At 39.1% G+C, this 20022-nt stretch overlaps 1 protein-coding gene across 1 annotated transcript in view; it reads right to left on the minus strand.

Moving 5' to 3' along the window:
- LOC137940789 (uncharacterized) overlaps positions 1 to 20022 on the minus strand; it is a 38682-nt gene that overhangs the window by 10615 nt on the left and 8045 nt on the right. The window contains exons 6-14 of the mRNA XM_068785915.1: positions 9971 to 10049; positions 9101 to 9112; positions 8873 to 8938; positions 4206 to 4274; positions 4055 to 4111; positions 3630 to 3707; positions 3442 to 3539; positions 3261 to 3306; positions 253 to 380 (exon numbers count right to left, since the gene is read on the minus strand). Of these exons, the coding sequence (XP_068642016.1) occupies positions 253 to 380; positions 3261 to 3306; positions 3442 to 3539; positions 3630 to 3707; positions 4055 to 4111; positions 4206 to 4274; positions 8873 to 8938; positions 9101 to 9112; positions 9971 to 10049 (633 nt within the window). The remainder of the gene's footprint in view (positions 1 to 252; positions 381 to 3260; positions 3307 to 3441; positions 3540 to 3629; positions 3708 to 4054; positions 4112 to 4205; positions 4275 to 8872; positions 8939 to 9100; positions 9113 to 9970; positions 10050 to 20022) is intronic.

Genomic DNA, 20022 nt, shown 5'->3' on the forward strand with positions numbered 1-20022 from the left:
TGCACCTTGATGTATTCAGATTCTATATATGCACATATACTGCAGCTAAATTATACTGCAAAAATAAGGTTTTATATATTCCTAAGCCACTTTACTAAAGTTAAATGTGAAGCACACTCAATGGCCACAGGCAGTTTCCATCATAAATATACCTAGAAAGGAAAAAAACTGTGCAAGAAACAGACTCTATTTATGCAGTATAGAACAAGGTAAGTTGATTATATCAACAATATCTACCAGCCTACCACCAACCTTATTGAGTTATCTAGAAGATGCTTTGCCTTATCAAGCTCGATATTTGCTTCAGAAATGTTCCTCTTCCTTACCTGATTAGAATTGAGCCTGGCAACTCTGGCCAAATGCAGCATATTGGCACCAACCTGCATTCGTATAGAAATAGTCAATAGGAAAAAGAAGTGAGAAACATATAGAGCACAATAAAGGAAAAAGGTGTTAGGGTCCTGGGTTAAGTACATAAGCCTTTCGCTCCTAACAGGCCGGTCTTTTGGGTAGTATTGGCTAGGTGCTTAACATTTGGTATCAGAGCTAGCGCTGCATCCCGACTTTGAATCCCAGCGCCCCCAAAATGGATGCGGATGGTCACGTGCCTGGATTGACCCGGGTTCGACCCGGCTCCTGTTGCTCTGTTGTGGTAGCCTCCGCGGTCGTCAGCTCGGGGAAGGGCGGGGTACTGTTAGGGTCCTGGGTTAAGTACATATGCCTTCCGCTCCTAACAGGCTGATCTTTTGGGTAGTATTGGTTAGGTGCTTAACAAAAGGATGGACACTTTATACAGGAAAAGGGAGAAACGTGTTCTATATTACAACTGACATAAAATTACCATTTATATTGTTTTTCAAAATGCCTCAACCAATTTTTCTATTTTTTTATAAAAGTGATGATATATTAAACAAGAAAAAGATTACATAATAAAAGGGCCTCCAGTTACAACCAGAGCAAGGAGGGAGGTCCCATGTTTAGCTAGACCATCTGCCAAAGAATTGGCAGAACGGAGAACATGAGACCAAGTAGAAGTAAGGTTGGCCTCGAGGTCAGAAACACAGTGATAAATATGTCAGTGTCTCCGAGGTTGAATAGCAGCAGTGGACGCTGGAATCACCTTCAGCAATGAGTGGGCCTCAAAAATGGTCACGAAAGGTAGTTAACCCATGGTAGCCAAGAGTTCAGCAGCAGTAGAATCCGAATCACCCATCGGGCCAGCATAGGTGAACATAATAGTACCAGAGGCATCCCTGATAACGCCTCCAAAACCAGCCGGGCCTGTGTTTCCCCGAACACTTCTGTCAAAGTTTAGCTTAAAAACCACTTGGGGGGGGGGGGGGGGGGGGGGGGGGGTGCGGCGAGGGAACAGGCTGGTGGGAGGCAGCTTCATGCCATTTGAGCGATGCATTGCCAATTAGCTCTCAAAGAGGTGCTGCTGAAGGTGCTGAAGATGTCCTTTGTGTGAAGCCACGCAGAAATGTACCCAACAATCAAATCAGTGATCTCACCAGTTGAGTTGGATTTTGAGCTAAACCACTTGTTGTTCCTCTCCAGCCAAAGCAGCCAAGGAATGAGTCCAAGGCAGGCAGAGGCCAACATGCGACCCAACTTGTGCAGGGAGATATGTTGAAGGAATTGACAAACATCAGATAATTGCTCAGGCATACAGAAAGTAATGCCTATGCGCTGCAAGATCTGGGACTAAGCTCTCCAAGAGAAATGACAGTGAAAGAGCAGATGTGGGATAGTTTCATGAGCCTAAGAGCATAGAGGACAGAGGTTGCAGGGAGCAAGATTTCCTCTTCTTCTAAGATTATCCGCCGTGAGAATCCGGCCATGGAGGGCACATCAAAGAAAGAATTGAATCTTTGGAGGAGCCAATATCTTCCAGGCGATAGAACTGATATGAGGAGGTTGAGCTTCAAGTCTGCCGGTAATGAGCAAGTAAGCGGAGGAGACCGAAAAATGTTCCACTGGGGTCAGGTGTCCAAATAATTTTATCTAAGTTGGCGGACCGAATATCCACACCTTCTAAAATAGCCTCCGGACCAGAGAGCCCACGCCAAAAATGGAAATTTCAACATCCAGGGGAGGACGAAAAAGTCAGCAACCATGACATTTTGTGAGGAACAAATGGGGAGTAATGGGGCAAAGGATCTGCCCAGATCCATGCCATTACACCAGCGATCGGACCAGAATCAGATTGTTTCACCATTGCTAGCGTAGTGATTGATCCCACGTAGAGGGTAAAAGGAACGCCAAAGAAGTGAAAGACGACGTTGGTCACCATCATTAATCCACCATCTCCCATCCAAGCGAAGTTCATAGCAACCAAATGTCTCCAAATAGCATTAGGATAGAGATTAAAGCGCCAAAACCATTTCAAAAGGCTAGCAGAAGTCATGTCTCTGAGACTATTAGTCACCTCCTCCTTCACTATGCTTTCGCCTGGCAGGTTTGGATCTCTCTAATCGATAGCCTGAGACTCCATTTTTGCATCCCTCATGACCTGAGCACCATGTGCAGCTACCCCTCTAAGGTCCGTCTTCCCAGTCTTGGCAAGCTCCTTTTATCGGTATGTATTGCTTACATCCCCATGTGCCTCTGGAAGGAGAGGAACTCCCGGCGTTTTGATTGTGTTTTCCACTCAGCTGCTGAGGTGGTCTGTACTGCTACGGGCCTCATATCTACCTAGATCCGCACTCGGAAAGAATTTACATGCTTTTCATGTACTCCTCTTTGCACCAACTGGAAGGTAATTGCTCAGATGTCCGTTCTACAACTTATTATCTTAATCAGCCAACAGTTATTAATTTATCAGCCAACAACTATGCATCTTTAGATGTCTCCCTTGCCCTTAAAAAGAGACAACTCACTTTTCCTCCATTCATGTGGCATTTCTCTGCCATCAACACATTTAATAGTGAGCTGATTAACCACACTAGATGATTTTTTTTCCAAAGCATTCTGACTTATTGGCATTTTAATAACATGCTTAAATATCCCACATGAAGTTTCAATATTTTCTAGTGCAAACAGTTATTAATTGAGGAAAAAAAATCTACGTCATTTTCTCACATCTGGGACAACAATTTTTAGTGGAGACTTCTTATAAGTGTAAAATCTATAAAAAAAACAATTAAAACAAAGAAACAATAACTTTTTGAAGAAAGCTAGAAGGATTTAGGCAAATATTTTGGAGATGTATCAACTGAAAAGAAATTGATTGGAAGAATATGTAAAAACAGGAACCCAACCTGAATATCATCCTCACGGAGTATTTTCTTTCTGACTTCAAGACATCTGTTTAGACAAAAGGAAAATAGGTGAAGAATAAAATATCCATGACACGAGAACAGAAGATGACAAATCAACAAAAAGCGTGACATATGTGTAAACAGGTATATCAAAACCAATCGACAAGAAAATATTATTTACCGTTCCAAAAGCTCCCTGGCTTCTGTTAAATTCCCAATTGACTGCAAAGTCAAAGCTAGACTTTCAGCAGCAACTATAGTATCCAATGACTCCCATCCCTAAGATTAAAAAGCAGATTGTACAACAGTCTCAGACAGAGTGAGTGTGGGCATATAAACTGATGACAAATGCTTCTTGGTAGCAGCTACCTTTGACAGCTCTAGAACATGCAAAATTTTCCTCTGCACATTCTCAGCCTCAAGAAGGCGATTGGATCTTAGCAAGATCTGCAACAGTAGAGCAAAAATCGTCAGTATTTAAATTGTACATTTTAGAATACTAATAAGTTTGGCACTGTTGTCAACACACTGAGCTGAATGGAAAGCAGGACCCCTTTGCCCATGTAATGCAGAATCATCCACTGAACACCAGATGACTCAACCAAAAGAGAAGCACCTTGAACATTGCCACCCATATGCCAGTTATCCCACCAGTCTTTAAAATTGAAATGCTTTTAATTTAATAGTAACTAAATGAAAAGAAAACAAGATAATTACATATTAATGAAAACTACAAAAAAAAAAAAGTATCTGATGGTTCCAGAAAATAAGAAAAAAATATAAAATTAAAATACCTGCGAAAGATATCTCATTCTACGGATGCAGGTAACTGACTCCCCAAGGCCACATTCCTGACAGCCATCAGTAAACTGAACTCAGATGGCTATTCCAAACAAATAAAGTAGAAAGAATTTTAGAAAAATCAAAATCAAAAAGCATGAGCACCTCAAGTATTCTGATAGAATCTTGGATAAGAGCCTCTGAATCCTTCTCTTTTCCTAGAAGATTAAGCACCTATTAAAGCAAATTTGCTACTGTTTAGAGCTCCCATCAACCAGAGCAAGACAAACTCTACAGCCAATGGACCATAAAAGCATCAGGGGTTTCCATACATTCATCTATTTATTTCTTTAATTGATATTTCTTATATACATGAACCTTCCAGTGGAAAAATGTATTTTATGCACATTTCAATTATTTATTCTTTTAAAGCATTGGTGTTGCATCTAAAATAAGACCAATCAAGGACTAACTTTCAAGATTTTAAGAGAACTAAAAATATTCAGTTTTAGAATGTAGAGGCAATTGTACTTTGTGATATGTTAGCAGGGAGATTTTATCTCAGATCCCTTTGGCAACCAGCTTTTCTCATATGCTGGCCCGTTAGGCATTGCTGATTCTACGTCGACTGAGCTTCAAGGTCTTCGTAATGGGCTTCGTGTTTTCAGAGATAATTGTAGTGGCCCTATGCGTATTGAAGGATACTCAAAGGTGGTTATTGGTTGGTGCGAGTTCGAGTATGCTTCCTCTCCCCCATGGCGCCATTGGGACTCTTTTAGGGAGATTCTCAAAATTGTTTCTAAATTTTCTTGTATTTGGTCTTACATTCCGAGATCTGCCAAATTCGGCAGCTGATGTGCATGCCAGGACTGGAGCAAACCTACAATCTCTTGTTGTTAGGAATTTGCTCCTATAAGTTTTGTATTTTCTTGTTATTATATAAATATACATCTTTTATCAAAAAAAACAAAAAAAATATGTTAGCAGGGAGATATAAGTTTGTGCGTGTAGAGGGGCATATACAACTTTTTGTAAGTTGTTAACTTAAGATAGTTTTAAGAGAAATTCGGGTCTGATTTCAGACCCAATGAACGTTGCTCTTCAACACAACTTCTTCAAAAACTCCTCTTTTCTCTCTCTTTCTCTATCTATTTTTCCTTATTCTTCGTATTTTACATGGTATTAAAGCATTCAATTTAATTGTCGTGGGCTTTTAGTAAGAATCTTCTCCTCCATAAGCCTGTAAACTCTCCAGGAATAGGGATTTCACCAAATTGCTGCTGATTGAAGGTAAAGGTTAGAGCTTTTTTCTCTTTATTTGTGTCATAACCCTAGGTTTGATGGCTTGTGCTATCAATTGAACAGCTTTATGAAGTTTTTGTGCCCCTAGAGGGTTGTTTGGGTTCTCCTATCCCAATATTGTGCCTGCGCAAGTCTTCCATACTTGAATCCCGCCCAAGTCATTATACTTAGGACTGATGTCAGCCTTAATTGACCTATTCTAAAGTATTTTCTATCAGATTACAGCAGAGTGCGACGTGTGGTTATATCTATTGTGCTTTAGAGGCCTAATTTTTTGCGTTGTGTGAGCAACACCAAAGTTGTGCAGGTTTATATTTGAGTGTGCTTTAGGGTTTAGGGTTTAGGGTTTATACAGAGAGATATATGAGTGTGCTTGTTTATGCTGGTTGATTTGGTAGTATATTCCAGCATCTATTTGTGCTCATTCTATGGCTATTATTAGTGAACAAAGGCTGATTCAGGAGAAGTGATTACGCCAGCCAAAGAATCTGGGAATGTAGACAATAAAGAGCATTGTGAGTAACATGGAGAAATTAAATGGGCAAAAGTACTTGGGCTGGTACAAATCAATCCAGATTTACCTGAAGGCTAAGAGGATGACAAGATACTTGAAGGATGATCCTCTTGACCCGATGACTAATCACTAGGAGGTAGAGGATAGCCAAGTTATGACTTTGCTCTTTAATAGCATAGTATCAAAATTCAAGAGAAAAGTGAGCAATTGTGAGACCTCCAAAGAAATTTGGAAGTCCTAGAAGCTTTTATTATCAGAAGGGCAACTTATCTAAAATCTATGAGTTGTATTCAAGATTTTTTGGATTAAAGAGGTGACATGGCTCAGTTATTGATTATTTCAGTGAGCTACAAAGTATCTTACAGGAAACTAAGACATATCATCTATTTACTATTAAATAGTCTGAGCTTCGAGCATACTAGGGACAGCTTCCAATAGCCAAATTCCTTGATGGATTGAGATCAAAATATGATGAAGTTCGAGTCCAAAGACTTGTGGATGATATTATTCCAACACTCAGAAAGGCCTTTAACTGAGTAACACATGCAGAAGTAGTCGTAGTTCTACAGGATAGCAAGGATAACAAGGAGACACAAGCTGCCGCCCTCAATATCCAGCCACTTCAGAGTCACTAAGAGACACCTCATGTACATGGCCAGGGTGGACAGGGCAACCTAGGACGAGGAATAGATACATTTGAGCATGGCCGAGGTCGTGCTAATGAAAGTTATTAAATTGGGTCCAAGGCCCTATCCCAAAATGACTAGCCAACTTAGGAAACCTCTTTCCCAACTAATAAACTCAAGATCTTTGTACTCACTAATCCATGTGAGACTATTCCTTAACACTCCCCCTCACGTGTAGACCCTCTTTCGTGGCTCTACAAGTGGATAATTTAGGAGTAGGCAGTTTAGGTGTAGGCCCTCTTTTGTGACTCTACAAGTGGATAGTTTAGGTGTAGGCCCTCTTTTGTGGCTCTACAAGTAGAAAGTTTTTTGGATGCAGGCCCACATATGAGTACTTGCTCTGATACCATATTAAGTTGGGTCCAAGGCCCATCCCAAAATGACTAGCCAACTTAGGAAACCTCTTTCCCAACTAATAAACTCAAGATCTTTGTACTCACTAATCCATGTGGGACTATTCCTTAACAAAAGTGGTGAGAAAAAGTACGTCTAGTATGGACGTACTAACCATTTTTCAGACAAATGGTGAGAGAAGGTGCAGATCCCTCAACAAAACTCTGTTCTTGGAGATTCCCTCTCTCTGGCTTTAGGTTACTTGAACCAAATTGATCATCTTTGTCTTTTTTGTTTCCTCTTTTTCTTCACTCTTTTGCATCTCTTTGGATCTTTCCCTAGGGAATTCCTCTTGTATCCTCTTTCTTCTTATTAGGTTCTTTCTTTTGTGTTTTTTCTTAATAGGCTCTTTCATACCACTCTTTTGAAAAAGAAAAAACCTTCAAATAGTTTTGCCAAAAGATATCTTGGGAGTCTCATAAAAAAATCCTCATAAAGATAACTAATCATCCTAAGAAAAGGGGAGGTGTTATTCATCCAATTAATAACAATGAAAAAAAAAGGCCGCCTTCACCACGCCAACATTATGATCATGGAGAACTACATCAGCATTAGCAAACTCAGGGTTTTGCTAGGGTACAAGTTAGTGTATGTAGTATGTACGGCATGCATGCGAATCTTTGATATTTCTAGTCAATAGGGGGTATTTTTATAATTACCAAATATGTGAGGATTTCTAGCTAATTTTTATAAATAAAGAAGGAAGTGCACTAGAAGCGGCAGCTAGAGAAAAAACACAAATCTGCGTTTCTGTGTTTTTTTTTGTGTGTTTTGTGCTTTCCCCACTTCCATCCATTGTTTTACTCCAAATTTTCTACCAAACCCCATTAATCAATTAAAAAAAAATCCAATCGGGTTCCCCTGGAGCTCCCATCAAGTTAGAGCAATAGAGAGCATAGAGGGGGGGGAGGGGGGGAAGTCAGTGATCTTGTGTGTAGACTGCAATTATTCTCCAGTTAATACCAGTTCAAATGGGATGAGGAGAAAGGCCTTTGCATTAGCTTGCCTAATGTTTATTTAAGCCCCAATGCATGAGAAACAACAAAATAAGAACAAAACTAGCTTGATGATATGAAAAACTCTTAAGACACACAATGAAGCTTTCAGAGCCACAGAAAATCTCTGATCATACTGCAGGCACAGATGGGCTGAAGCAATGAGAACTTTTCAGAGTGTTTACTCCTTTCAGCACAGCAATTACTCCTAGATTTACTACTAATTTGCTCAAAGCACACTGAAACAGTGCAGGTTTCGGGGTAAAGAGGAAAAATATGATTTTCTTATTCTCCTGCCTAACCACATAGCTTGCATAGATAGATGGCAAGTTGAAATCCTCTTTTCTGGAGCTGGTTAAGATGAGTACCTTTTTTTCTTTTTCCTTTTCTTATAAGCACAATATATAAAGTTTAAGGGTCTCTGAAGGAGAAATGAGCTTCTACAGAGCTGAAGCAGATGAAAGGAAGGGCTGCTAGCTGTGCTCTCTTAAACAAGCTAATAGAAGGATGAAAGTGTACATAGACTAGCAGAATTGAAGTGCTACAGCAGTATCATATTCTGCTCCCAGCATGAGTCATTCAATATGTTTGAAACTCAACAGCTATTTCCACATTCAAACCCACACAACTGCATCATTGAGGCACCTCCTTCTCGGCTTATATTGGCTTTCTTCATTCAAGGTAATTCCTGCTACAGTATAGCATGACTGTCATCTGTTTAACAGTCCAAATGGTTGTCCCAACATTAACTAGATCTACTTCTCATTGTCAGCTACAGATCCTCACTGGCCCAAAAGTTTTGGTATTCTTTCAACTATGAAATGCAGCACATCTAAATAAGTGAATCAAATGATGCATCAGTGTGCAAATCCTAAATATCCAAGAAATTTCACCAGAAGATGGAGAGAAAGAGAAAAAGACAGAGGAAGTTTAAAGTCCTACCGTCCCGAGATGATACATTGTATTTGCATAGTCCGAATGCCCATGGCCAAGAACACGGCCTTTTATCTACGAAATAATAGGTAATTAAGGAGAAGAAAAATCATTTTAGGGTGTTTTATTTAAAAATTAAAAATAAACAGATTGTGTTTGCAGTACTCCATAAAAAGCAGCTTTAAAGTTGTCAAAGTTCTCAAACTAAACTGATAAAGAACAAAAGATAGCTCATACCTTCAGAGCTCTCTGCCATCGAAAACATGAAAACAACAAGAAAGAGAATTAGTGGACAGAATCAGCAGTTATATATAATCAGTGCCAGAGAAATGAGAGTCAAAACACAAAAGATCTTGTCCACTAAAAATTCTCTGTATGAAAACACTCCAGTAGATTCAAGATATTGACAAAAAAATTAGAGTATAATGATATGCTTTTGCAGGCTTGCTATGTTAAATAGGAAAAATAGTCAGAAACCAATGCAGTAAAAAGGAAAAATCTGACACTTTTTATATAGAATTGCAAATTAGACATGTACGTAGAGTACCAGCTTTCATACAGATCTTAGTATATTTATCTTTTAATGCAAATATTCTTTGCACTCTGTCTATAAACAATGAGACTACAATCATCTTTTTTACCACAAACAACGAGAAGCAATTCTCATACTGTTGTGCTCCAAAGCATTGTAAGAATGTCATGTATGCAAAAGTTTTGTGTTTGCTAATTTGTCACTAGTAAAACAGTAACAAAGATGGAATCTAATAACCTTAATGTTAAAAATTTCTCTACCTCATAGCATGCTCGAGCTTCTTCCAATTTCTGTTGTCCTAGATAAAACTGTCCCAAATTGTGTAATGCAGCTCCTATGAAAATATTCTTTGCAAATATTCTTTTAATGCAAATATTCTTTGCACTCTGTCTATAAACAATGAGACTACAATCATCTTTTTTACCACAAACAACGAGAAGCAATTCTCATACTGTTGTGCTCCAAATCATTGTAAGAATGTCATGTATGCAAAAGTTTTGTGTTTGCTAATTTGTCACTAGTAAAACAGTAACAAAGATGGAATCTAATAACCTTAATGTTAAAAATTTCTCTACCTCATAGCATGCTTGAGCTTCTTCCAATTTCCGTTGTCCTAGATAAAACTGTCCCAAATTGTGCAATGCAGCTCCTACTCTGAAAATAAATACACGGTGACTCACATACGAAGATTTACACAATAGCTGTCAAAACAGGACCCACAAGATAAAAAACCAACAAAAACCATCTGTAATTGCTCGATAGTGAAATCTATAACATGCATGCTGATATAGATATTTGAATGTGAACAGGTAACTGTTCCTAAACACGTTTATGTGACTTTACACATTAACTAAGCTCCAAAATTCCTTTGCCATCTCTTTTTTGTAATGGCTGTAGTTTGCAACACTTATCATTTTATGGTTTCTCCAAGCCCTCTGTTTTTGCTAAATAAATAAACCCTCTATTTCATGTATTATACAAATGAAATTGCCACCCCAAAAGAGAAGCACCAGAAAATTCTCCTCTTACATACCCTTGGACAGTTGCAGTGTATACCAACAAACAAGAACTACCTATGTCACATTATATACACTTCTTCTTATGGCAAGCAGGAGCAGGAGTGGAGTGGGAGGAAGAGAGAAAGCGAGATGAGAAGAGTGAATGAAGAAAGACGGCGGGAAAAGAAAAATGGAGGAGGTTTTTAGTTACTAGATTGTGGAGAGAGACACCGAAATGGAGAGAATGGAAACAAGTTCTCTCCATTGACTGAACAAATGAGAGAAGAAGATCAAGTTGCCAACAACGAACGCAATGAGGAACTTCGTTCTAAGGACACTGATCGAGATGGCAAATCTGAATTGGTCAGGAGACGTCCTCTCAGGCGACAGCAGAGTGATCAGCCGAGAACCAAGACAAGCGACTACTCTAAGGCACCACTTGCCAGGTAGTTGCAAGCCAGACTACTCAGAAAAAGCAAAGACTTGAGAGTTCCATTTCCTCACGCAGCACTCACTTCAAGTATGGACGCACAAGCATGTTCCTTGCCTTAGTAAGCTACAGACCGCACTGGAAAGATAATCCGAGCAATGCAGAACCCAAGAAAAGTGATCATTTATTGCTATTCCAGCTATTGCTTGTGCAACATTCATCAAGCAATTTGACCATGTGACAGATGATCATCACCCCAGCCACCGAACAAGGGAGCTCTGGACAGGGAATCTGGTTGTCTTATTCTCAGTTTTCAAATACAAAAACACCAGAGAATGTAAGATCACCCAATACCATGATGGTGCCATAATCATGAGGATCTACATTCCCGAGAGTGCCAGCTCGGGTTTCAGATGGCGAGCTTTCCGGAATAGCCTTCTTGATCTCTCACCAAACACCCAAAACACCGGACTGGAAAAACAACCCACCCCACCCCACCTTGCCTTCCATAAATCAAAGCCAATCATTATCAGCACCACAAATATTGCCACGACCACTTCACCACCTCCCCCCATCACCCCTCCTGAAACATTCATTTCCCTTTGCACCCCCACTGGCAAAGAGCAAGGAAAATCATATCATCGTAAACATACCTGCCCATGTTTTGACTGATGGGAGAGAAAGACTAGCCCAAGCCTCGATTGTCACAACAACGACCATCCAAACCACTGGCCACTTCATATCCAACTGGTTTGCCAACCAACTCCACTTATCCTACACACCCGTCCACTCCTACATCAAAAACAGGAAATGGCTCATTCTTTTCCAAACTTCAAAGGATAAACTTGCAACTATAGGGATACCCATCAATTCCAAATCACCATTACTCAGCATTGAGGACTGGACCCCTACACTGACTAACTGCTCCTATGGACAATGGATCACCATCAAAGGGCTCCCCATTAAACTCCGGAGTCGACAGACACTGGAATCCAATGTCAATGCCTTTGGAACACTACAAATGTTGGACTACACCACAAATCAATGGTCCAACCTTGACTAAGCCAAAATCTTCATCCTCCCAACCCAGATCAGAACTATACCCACCTCACATACCGCCCAGTTAAAAAAACAGAAACCCTGACACTCAATTCTGAACCACTTGATCTCGTAGACACAGCTCAGTCCCACCTCCACCCCTTTTACCTGCTCTCCACATAGCTTAAGGAATTTTCCAAAAGTTGTTGTGCAGGATGATTCATTCCCCAATGCCACATACAAGCTTGCTGACAACACTGACACACCTGCTAGTCAACCAGACAGTTCCTGTTGACTGTCATCAGTGCTTTTTGGAGCTAACCCAACCATTCAACCATTCCTTGATGCAACCATCGATACACGTCCAACATGTCTTTCTCCCTTGCCTACTGGGAGAGTCACGGACGAGGCTTCTCTCAATACTTGGTGTCAACCTTCACCCCACATTGCAAACAGCCACTTTCCATTCCAGTATTACTCTGCCTGTTCAGAAAACGGCGCCTCCCCCTGCTTTACCACTTCTGCCATGAAATCCCCCACTCCATCCCCCCCCACCAGTCCAACAATGAGTCAACCACTCCTAAAACCATCCACCCCCCACCACCTCTCATATCAAGACTACCCAAAGAATGTTTCTCCCCCTCTTCTTGCAACCTACAGCAGAAAAAGAAAGGGTCGTCCCCGATAACTAAGGGTGGCATCGAGCCGAGCCGAGCCCGAACCTGCTTATGTTCGAGCCGAGCTTGATTTAAATATTTCGAGCCGAGTTTCGAGCCGAGCCTCGTCTCGAGCCTAAAATTGTTGTCGAGCACGAGCCCAACGAGTTCGAGTTGAGCTCGAGCCTCAACATACATTTAAAACTTTTCAAAAAATATATATCGAATAAAATGTATATAAAATTATGCATACATTTTACATAAAATTGGACATGACCTCTACATAAAATTGGGCATAACTTATATATATATATATAATAAGTGTATAAGATTAGGCATAACCTCTACTTAAAATCGAGCATAATCTATATATATAATACTTGTATAAAATTCGGCATGACCTCTACTTAAAATTGGGCATAATCAATATACATAATACCTACATAAACATTCCATAAACACTCTATAAAATTGTCTATACATTCCATAAACACTCCATGAAATTGTTTATACACTCCATAAAATAGTCTAAACACTCCATACACTGCAAAACATTATAAATAAACTCCATACAATAATCAAACACGACAAAATTAAATGAAATATCACTATCAATTTACAATCACCCAAATAAAAACTATAAATCCTTTAAATAAAATCCTATTACTATTACAGACTTACTAGAAAATTACAAGAAATATTATAATTTTTTCTGAGGAAAGTTAAATGGACCTCTTATTGCCTTTTCTAAGGAAATAAATAAAAATAAATAATTAATCTAATATATTATTATACTTATCGATAAATTTTTAATCACATAAAATGTCAAACACAAAATTGCTATGAAAATTGCCTCATGCTCAAAGTATTATATCATCAACTGTCAAATACTTATTCAAAATTTTTCTATATGGTTTTCTAACCCATCTTGGCAAGAAAATCTTACTTAGAAAATTATATGATTTTTTAAAAAGAATTTATAATTAGAAAAATATTTTGAAAAAACATGAGGCACTAATGGTCCCTATATTTCTGTTAAAAATGTTTTTTCAACATTTATTGAAAAAAACACTAATAGTCTCTAGAAACGTATTTCTACTAAAATATCTTTTCAATTTCTTTAAGAGCCATGAGGAAGGGACAAAGAGTTTTTTTTTTCCTTGTTTATGATCTCGCACGTAGGGGTTGCTTTGAATAAATTATATATAAAATTATGCATATATTTTTAAAAAATATAATGATAGGGGAGGTTCAGGATTGAATTTCAATAATGGATTAAAATGCACCAATATTAATATTTTTTACTCCAATTGTTGTTTAGCTTGTTTTGTAATTTTTGAATCCGGCCATAATTTATTATGGCCTCCTTAGTGCCCCTAGATGAAAATTTATATTCTAGGAAAAACTAAAAATATTTTTCCTATGATACATATTCCCAAAAAAACGTTTAAATAAAATCTTATTACTATTAGTGACTTATTAGAAAATTACAAGAAATATTTTAAAATTTTCTTAGGAAAGTTAAATGGACCTTTTATTGTCTCTTCTAGGGAAATAAATAAAAATTAATAATCAATCTAATATATTATTATACTTATCGATAAATTTTTAATTAAATAAAATATCAAACACAAAATTGCAATGAAAATTGCTTCATGCCAAAAGTATTACAGCATCAACTGTTAAACTGATTCAAAAATTTTCTATACAGTTTTCTATCCCATTTTGGTACGAAAATCTTACTTAGAAAATTATACGATTTTTAATAAAAAAATTAATTAGAAAAATGTTTAAAAAAATGAGACACTAATAGTTTATAGAAACTTATTTCTACGAAATTTATTTTTAATTTTTTCTAGAGGAAAAAGTTTTTTTTTTTTTTTTTACTTATGATCTCGCACGTGCGAGATCGTCTTCGCGCGAGGGAGGGGGGAGATTATTTCTCCCCTAATTTCTCCCTTGAACTTAGGTTCTGGTTTTCCGCCGAGACGACGAGGAGGGAAGGGGGTTACAGCTAGGGGTGGCTTCGAGCCGAGCCGGTTCGCGAGCCGGCTCGGTTCGGCTCGGTTCGATTCGTCATTTTTCGAGCTTGAGCCGAGCTCGAACACCGAAATCGGCTCGTTTACCTTAACGAGCCGAGCTCGATCGAAGCTAGGTTCGGTTCGTTGGCTCGCGAGCCGGCTCGAAATGAGTCGGATCGGCATGAATCGGTACGGGATCGCGAGCGAGCGGGGGAGCGGGAGCGGGAGCGAGAGCGAGGGGGGGAAAATTTTTTCCTCCCCCCCGTCACCGCCGACCCCTCCCATCGGTTGTTGCCGCCGCCTCTATCGCCGTCGTAGCTGTTCTCCGGCGTCTATACCGCCGTCGCAGCTGCTCGCCGGCCGCCTCTGTGTCCGTCCGTTCGATTTCTTCCTCTCCTCGCCGTAGCCTCTGTTTCCGTCGCCGCCGCTTCCATCACCGCCGACTCCGTCGTGGCCGTTATCTCCGACGATAAATCCTCACCGGCGCCGTAAGCCCCTTCCCTCGGGGTCGTCTCGGCGGAAAACCAGAACAGGGGAGAAATAATCTCCCCCTTCCTCGCGAGAAGATGATCTCGCACGTGCGATTTCGCACGTGCGAGATCATAAAATAAAATAAAAACTTTTTCCTCTGGAAAAAATTTAAAATAAATTTTGTAGAAATAATTTTCTATAAACTATTAGTGTCTCATGTTTTTTTAAACACTTTTCTAATTAAAATTTTTTATTAAAAATCATATAATTTTCAAAGTAAGATTTTTTGTACCAAGATGGGGTAGAAAACTGTATAGAAAATTTTTGAATAAGTATTTAACAGTTGATGATGTAATACTTTTAGCATGAAATAATTTTCATTGCAATTTTGTGTTTGATATTTTATTTAATTAAAAATTTATCGATAAGTATAATAATATATTAGATTGATTATTAATTTTTATTTATTTCCCTAGAAGAGACAATAACTTTCCTAAGAAAATTTTAAAATATTTCCTATAATTTTCTAATAAGTCACTAATAGTAATAAGATTTTATTTAACGGTTTTTTTTTGGAATATGTATCATAGGAAAAATATTTTTAGTTTTTCCTAGAATATAAATTTTTATCTAGGGGCACTAAGGAGGCCATAATAAATTATGGCCAAATTCAAAAATTACAAAACAAGCTAGACAACAATTGGAGTAAAAAATATTAATATTGGTGCATTTTAATCAATTATTGAAATTCAAACCTAAACCTCCCCTATCATTATATTTTTTAAAAATGTATGCATAATCTTATATATAACTTATTCAAAGCCACCCCTACGTACGAGATCATAAACAAGGAAAAAAAAAACTCTTTGTCCCTTCCTCATGGCTCTTAAATAAATTAAAAAGATATTTTAGTAGAAATACGTTTCCAGAGACTAGTTTTTTCAATAAATGTTGAAAAAACATTTTTAATAGAAATATAGGGACCATTAGTGCCTCGAATTTTTTCAAAATATTTTTCTAATTATAAATTCTTTTTAAAAAATCCTATAATTTTTCAAGTAAGATTTTCTTGCCAAGATGGTTTAGAAAACCATATAGAAAAATTTTGAATAAGTATTTGACAGTTGATGATATAATACTTTGAGCATGACGCAATTTTCATAGTAATTTTGTGTTTGACATTTTATGTGATTAAAATTTTATCGATAAGTATAATAATATATTAGATTAATTATTAATTTTTATTTATTTCCTTAGAAAAGGCAATAAGAGGTCCATTTAATTTTCCTAAGAAAAATTTAAAATATTTCTTGTAATTTTCTAGTAAGTATGTAATAGTAATATGATTTTATTTAAAGAATTTATAGTTTTTATTTGGGTGATTGTAAATTGATAGTGATATTTTATTTAATTTTGTTGTGTTTGATTATTGTATGGAGTTTATTTATAATGTTATGCAGTGTATGGAGTGTTTAGATTATTTTATGGAGTGTATAAACAATTTCATGAAGTGTTTATGGAATGTATAAACAATTTTATGGAGTGTTTATGCAGGTATTATGTATATTGATTATGCCCAATTTTAAGTAAAGGTCATGCCAAATTTTATACAAGTATTATATATATAGATTATGCTCAATTTTAAGTAGAGGTTATGCCCAATCTTATACACATATTATATATATAAGTTATGCCCAATTTTATGTAGAGGTCATGCCCAATTTTATATAAAATGTATGCATAATTTTATATACATTTTATTCGACATATATTTTTTGAAAAGTTTGAAATGCATGTTGAGGCTCGAGCTCGGCTCGAAGCTCGGCTCGAACTCGTTGGGCTCGAGCTCGATAACAATTTTAGGCTCGAGACGAGGCTCGGCTCGAAGCTCGGCTCGAAATATTTAAATCAAGCTCGACTCGAACATAGGCAGGTTCGGGCTCGGCTCGGCTCGATGCCACCCCTAGTTACAGCGCCCGGGGATGACGGCTCGACGGAAGCGGCGGCGACGGAAGAAATCAAACGGACAGCTACGACGGCGGTAGAGGCGGCGACAACAGCCGATGGGAGGGGTCGGCGGTGACGAGGGGAGGAAAAAATCCCCCCCCCCCCAGCTCTCGATCCCTCTCCCGCTCCCCCGCTCGCTCGCGATTCCGATACCGATCAGACTCACTTCGAGCCGGCTCACGAGCCGACGAACCGAACCTGGCTTCAGTCGAGCTCGGCTCGTTAAGGTAAACGAGCCGATTTCGGTGCACGAGCTCGATAGATAACGAATCGAACCGAGCCAAACTTGAGCCGCTCGCGAGCCGGCTCGGTTCAAAGCCACCCCTACTGACAACTACTTCAAGGCGAGTCCAACAACCAGCAAAAGTACCCGATGGACCCCTCGATTGGACAAATTCTCTTTCCCCCAGGTGAAAATTCCCAGCAGCTTGCCGTTGGGCTCCAATCAGAGAAGGACAAGTATTACGAAGATACTTGGAGGCAAGTGATGGAATCGGCTGATATAATGGGGGTTGTATACAAAGGGCAGCTACCTGGAATTGACATGGGAGCATCAAAAACAAAAAAGCAACGAGCATTACCTCTTGAAATGTGAGAGGAATTGGCTCCCAATGCAAGCGAGCCATAATTAGAAACATACACTCCGCTTGTAATCCCACCATCATCATTCTTCAAGAAACTAAAGCTCAATGCTTGGACAACCCCATCCGACCTGACCAGAGTTGCAACAATCTTGAATGGAAGGTTGTTAATGCAATTGGGCACTCTAGGGGCATTCTTGTCCACTAGAATTCCAATTTCATTGATGTTTTGGATACCAAATATGGCACTTATTCTATTGGGCTCCAAGACACTGATCAAAGCTCTAGCAATGTTTGGTGTCTTGCGGGAGTTTATTGGCCCACACAATACAAAGAGCGGTCGACCTTGTCTTCACCTGATGCATTGTTGGTCTCTCCCATGGCTCTTAGTTGGAGACTTCAATGCCATCCAGTTTTGCAGTGAGAAATCTAACCACCACCCCACCAAAATTTCTTCTTCAATGAGATCCTTAGCTGACTTCATTGGAAGTTGTGAGCGCTAAGCATGGAGCCTCACTCCAATCCCTTGTTGTTAAGGGAGGGCCCCATTGATCTGTAATTTCTTTGTTGTAATATAAGCACACTCTTCTTCAAAACAAAAAATTGTGAGCTTAAAGAAATCAATCTCACCGGAAAAAAATTCCCCTGGTCTAATGGGAAACGACATCCCACCTTCTCCAAACTCGACCTTTTCTTTGCAAATGGCGATTGGCTCAGACTCTACAAGAACACCACTACGGGTACTAAAAGAGTTGGCTCTGACCACTGGCCAATCCAATTGGCTGCTAGGGGAATAAGCCATTCCATTTTGAAAACTACTAGCTTAAGCAATGTAGACCCTATTCTTTCTTATATTGGTCCGGTGGGCATTGCCGATTCTAACACTGCTGAAGTTACTGCTCCGTTGTTCGGCCTCCAAATCTTCAGGGATCATCTCCATGGCAAGTTAATCATTTTTTTTTAAATGATGTTGATTTTTATTAAGACAAAAGCTCAAAAGAGAAAATTACTAAGGAAGGAATCTTTCCCATACAATGAGAGATTGTTGGGAAGTTCCGAATTTAGCCAATTTATCAACCAAAGAGTTGGCTGATCTAGGAATGAGATTCCAATTACAATGCAAAGAAGATACAATGTCAGCAATACTATCAGTGATGGGTCATGGCGCCAAGGGGGGAGGCTGTCTTTGGAACACCAACTAATAACCATCTTTGAGTCGCCTTCAATGATTAACTTGCCATGGAGACGATCTCTGAAGATTTGGAGGCCAAACAGCAGAGCACTAACTTCAGCAGTATTAGAATTGGCGATGCCCACTGGACCCGCATAAGAAAGAATGGGGTCTCCATTGTGACCTCTGAATATACCACCTGCTCCTGCTGGACCAGGACATCCAATAGCACTACCATCAAAATTCAGCTTGATGCAGTCACTGGGGGTAGGATCCCAAATAACCATTCTAGGAGCTCTGCTAGGGCTAGACATGTGAGCAATCAAATTCCAATTTTCCCGAAGGGAAACCCCTGAAAGAGTGGCAAAATCCTTCTTTGTATGAAGCCAACTCGAGATAAGGCCAACGGCATGAGAAGTCGTGTTGTCTGGGGTACTAGCTTTGGAGTTGAATCTTCGGTTGTTCCGCTCGAGCCAAATACACCATGAAACATGAGCAAGACAGGCTAAAAAAATTAACTTGCCTAGCCGAGGAAGGAGAATCCCTCGAACCATCTCAAAGGTGCCAAAGAGGTCTTGATGTAGCCCTAGTTGGAGTCCGATTTTCTGAAATATTTTCATCCAAACTTACCACGAAAATCCAATGTAAGAGGACATGCTGGACTGTCTCTTCACACTCACCGCATAAGGGACAAGAAAGATCGGGGTCAGTGAAGCCTCTTCTGTGAAGGTTGTCTGAAGTAAGAATCTGATGGCAAGTTAATCATTGAAGGCGACTCGAAGACGGTTATTAGTTGGTGTTCCAAAGACAGCTTCCCCCATTGGCGCCACTGGCCTATCACTGATAGTATTGCTGACATTTGTATCTTCTACACATTATAATTAGAATCTCATTCCTAGATCAACCAACTCTTTGGCTGATAAATTGGCAAAATTTGGAACTTCCCAGTAATCTCTCATTGTTTAGGAAGGATTCCCTCCTTTGTAATATGCTCTCTTGAGTTTTGTCTTAATAAAAATCAGCATCATTTCAAAAAAAAAAAAAAAATTGCTAGCTTAAGGAGACAAACTTCAGCTCTCTCCTTGCAAACTGGTGGAGTGGCTTCAACAACACAAGCAATGTTGGTTGGGCCTTTCGTCTCAAGCCCAAGCTTCTTAAGACCAACCTTAAAGCCTGGGACATGAAACGTCGATCTGTTAACCGTGCTCAGAAGCTCTCCCTCCTATCTCAAATTGTTGATCTTAATGGTACTGA

Source organism: Aristolochia californica, unplaced genomic scaffold (assembly GCF_029961685.1).
Source record: "Aristolochia californica isolate CCGP_79_NKW_82.1479 unplaced genomic scaffold, dmAriCali1.0.hap1 SCAF_9, whole genome shotgun sequence".
In the NCBI taxonomy this organism is placed as follows: domain Eukaryota; kingdom Viridiplantae; phylum Streptophyta; class Magnoliopsida; order Piperales; family Aristolochiaceae; genus Aristolochia; species Aristolochia californica.